Source organism: Passer montanus, unplaced genomic scaffold, assembly GCF_014805655.1.
Source record: "Passer montanus isolate IOZ18808 unplaced genomic scaffold, ASM1480565v1 scaffold1307, whole genome shotgun sequence".
Taxonomy (NCBI): domain Eukaryota; kingdom Metazoa; phylum Chordata; class Aves; order Passeriformes; family Passeridae; genus Passer; species Passer montanus.
Genome location: NW_024359911.1, coordinates 2,779 through 5,519, shown reverse-complemented (window position 1 = coordinate 5,519; position 2,741 = coordinate 2,779). Strand labels below are relative to the sequence as shown.

General features: G+C 76.0%; 1 protein-coding gene across 1 annotated transcript; it reads right to left on the bottom strand.

Annotated features, from left to right (window-relative positions):
• Nucleotides 1-6: 6 nt before the first annotated feature.
• Nucleotides 7-1,432, bottom strand: LOC120497556 (microtubule-associated serine/threonine-protein kinase 1-like; the record flags this gene model as incomplete). The annotated part of the gene is made up of 4 exons (XM_039699205.1): nucleotides 1,253-1,432; nucleotides 968-1,104; nucleotides 750-892; nucleotides 7-241 (listed from the first exon to the last, which is right to left on the bottom strand). Coding segments are annotated over exons 2-4 (425 nt in total), but the record flags the coding sequence as incomplete, so codon positions are not given.
• Nucleotides 1,433-2,741: the final 1,309 nt, after the last annotated feature.

Sequence of the window (2,741 nt, the reverse complement as noted above, 5' to 3'; positions counted from 1 at the left end):
CGCGGCGACTCGGCCGCCTTGGCGTGCAGCTTGGCGGGGAAGGCGGGCGGCGAGGCGGCGGGCGGCGAGGGCGTGTGCGCCAGCGGCGAGAGCGGGATGCTGCCGGCCGAGCGGCACCGCGCCGCCCGGTACTGCCGCTGCAGCTTCGGCGACAGCCCCTGCAGCGAGCTCGGCCGCAGGTGCGGCCCCGCCGGCGACGGCGGAGCGCTGGAGCCCGGAGAGCTGCTGGGCGGGGAGGCGCCTGCGGGGAACGGGGACGGGAACGGGTCAGCGAGAGGGGAGCGGGAACGGGAACGGGCACCGGGACCGGGCACGGAGCACCGGGTGCCGGGACCGAGCATCAAGCACCGAGCACCGGGACCAAGCACCTGTCACCGAGCACCGGGACCGGGCACCGGGCACCGAACATCAGGACCGGGGAACGGAGATCGGGACCGGGCACTGGGACCTGGTTCCGGCACCGAGCACCGGGACGGGAACGGAGATCGGGACCGGGCACTGGGACCTGGTACCGGCACCGGGACCAAGCACCGGGCACCGAGCATCGCGCACCGGTACCGGGCACTGGGACCTGGTATCAGCACCGAGCACCGGGACCGGGACCGGGCACTGGGACCGGGAGCGAGCCCCGCGCCCCGTTCCCGTGACCACGCCCCGTTCCCGTGACCACGCCCCGTTCCCAAGCCCCGCCCCTTTCCTGTTACCGCCCGCCCCGTGGCCCCGCCCCCTCCCGTGGCCCCGCCCCTTACCGGGGTCGCGCGCCCGCGCGTGCGTGGGGGAGGCGGGCAGCGAGTCGGAGGAGGAGAGCGAGCGGCTCAGTGACGTCAGCGAGCGGCTCGTGTGCAGCAGCGAGGCCTGGCGCGCCAGGTGCCGGAACAGCGCGCTGCGCCGCCTGGCGGGCGGGAGGACCGTCACACCCCGCGCCCCCCCCGGTGCCCCCCGGTGCCCCCCGGTGCCCCGGGCCCACCTCTCGTGGCCGCTGCCGGTGCCTCCCCGGCGGTTCCTGCGGGCCATCTTGGCGCGGGCGCTGCGGCGCCGCGCGGGGCCCAGGCGGATCGAGGTGTTCTCCAGCGGCGTCGTTGTCACCAGCACCTTGGTCCCGCTCTGGGCGACACCGGGTCACGGGCGCGACCCCCGGCACCCCCCCACCCACCGGGGCTCGCCCGCTGCTCGGGGCTGAGCTGCCGTGAGCCGCGACCCCCCAAAGCTGTGACCCCCCGGTGTCCCCCCGGCGCCCCCCCGGTGTCCCCACCTTGAGGATGAGCTCCACCACCTCGGTGTGCACCAGCCCGTGCACCGGCTCGCCGTTCACGTGCGTGATCAGGTCCCCGGCGCACAGCCCGGCCTCCTGCGCGGGGCCGCCCTCCTCCACGTGCTGCCCCCCGAAAAACCGGGGTCACGCTCGGGGCACCCCCGAGGGACCCCCGGACCCCCCCCGTGCCCTCCATGTCCCTTTGTCCCCCGTGTCCCCGTGTCCCCGTGTCTCACCCGTGTGTCCCCCGTGTGTCCGTGTCCCCAGAGTCCCCGTGTCCCCGTGTCACCCTCCCTGTCCCCATGTCCCTGTGGTGTCCCGTCCCCGCCGTGTCCCCATGTCCCCCTGTGTGTCCCCAGTGTCCCTGTATCTCTCCTGCCCCCCGGTGCCCCCCCGGTGTCCCCACCTTGAGGATGAGCTCCACCACCTCGGTGTGCACCAGCCCGTGCACCGGCTCGCCGTTCACGTGCGTGATCAGGTCCCCGGCGCACAGCCCGGCCTCCTGCGCGGGGCCGCCCTCCTCCACGTGCTGCCCCCCGAAAAACCGGGGTCACGCTCGGGGCACCCCCGAGGGACCCCCGGACCCCCCCCGTGCCCTCCATGTCCCTGGCCGCGGCACCACAGCCCCCGGGACCCCCAGGCCCCCCGGAGACCCCACAGAACTCACCGGGAGACCCCCAAACCCACCGGGAGACCCCCAGACCCACAGGGAGACCCCCGGGCCCGGGGAGACCCCACAAACTCCCTTGGACACCCCCAGACCCACAGGGAGACCCTCAAACACACAGGGAGACCCCCAGGGAGACCCCCAGACCACCCTGGGACCGGGGAGACCCCACAAACCCCACCGGGAGACCCCAAAACCCCACCCGGAGACCCCCGGGACAGGGGACACCCCACCCGTGGGATTGGGGGTTCCGGCACCCACAGAACCCCCGGAGACCCCCCCAGCCCCCCTCCCAGTGGGGTCCCGGGGGGATTTGGGTTCCCTGGGGGGCTCCCGGGGTTGTTTGGGCTCCCGGGGGTCCCGGGGGGGTCCCGGGGGTCACGCACCGCTGGGGATGATGACGGACAGCGCGGTGGCGGACGCGGACTTGGTGACCTTCCCGGGGCCGCGGGCGCTGCGTTTGTCGCCGCCGGGCTCGGCGGGGGCGACCCCCGGGTGCCGCGGCCGCCGCAGCTCCGAGCGGGCGGGGGGCGGCCCTGGGGGGGGCACGGGCGGTGAAGAGACCGGGACAACCGGGACAGACCGGGAACACACCGGGACACACCGGGAACACAGCGGGACAGACCGGGGACCCCTCCCCACCCTCCCGGGGCACACCGGGGACCCCTCCCCACACACCGGGGACCCCTCCCCACCGCCCCGGGACGCACCCGGCTCCTCGGCGGCCCCGTCCGGGGCTCCGTCGCGGCCGCCGTTGCGGGGGCACGGCCGCTCCTCGGCGGCGCCCGCGGGGCGCGGCTCCAGCAGCGCCGAGAAGCGGCG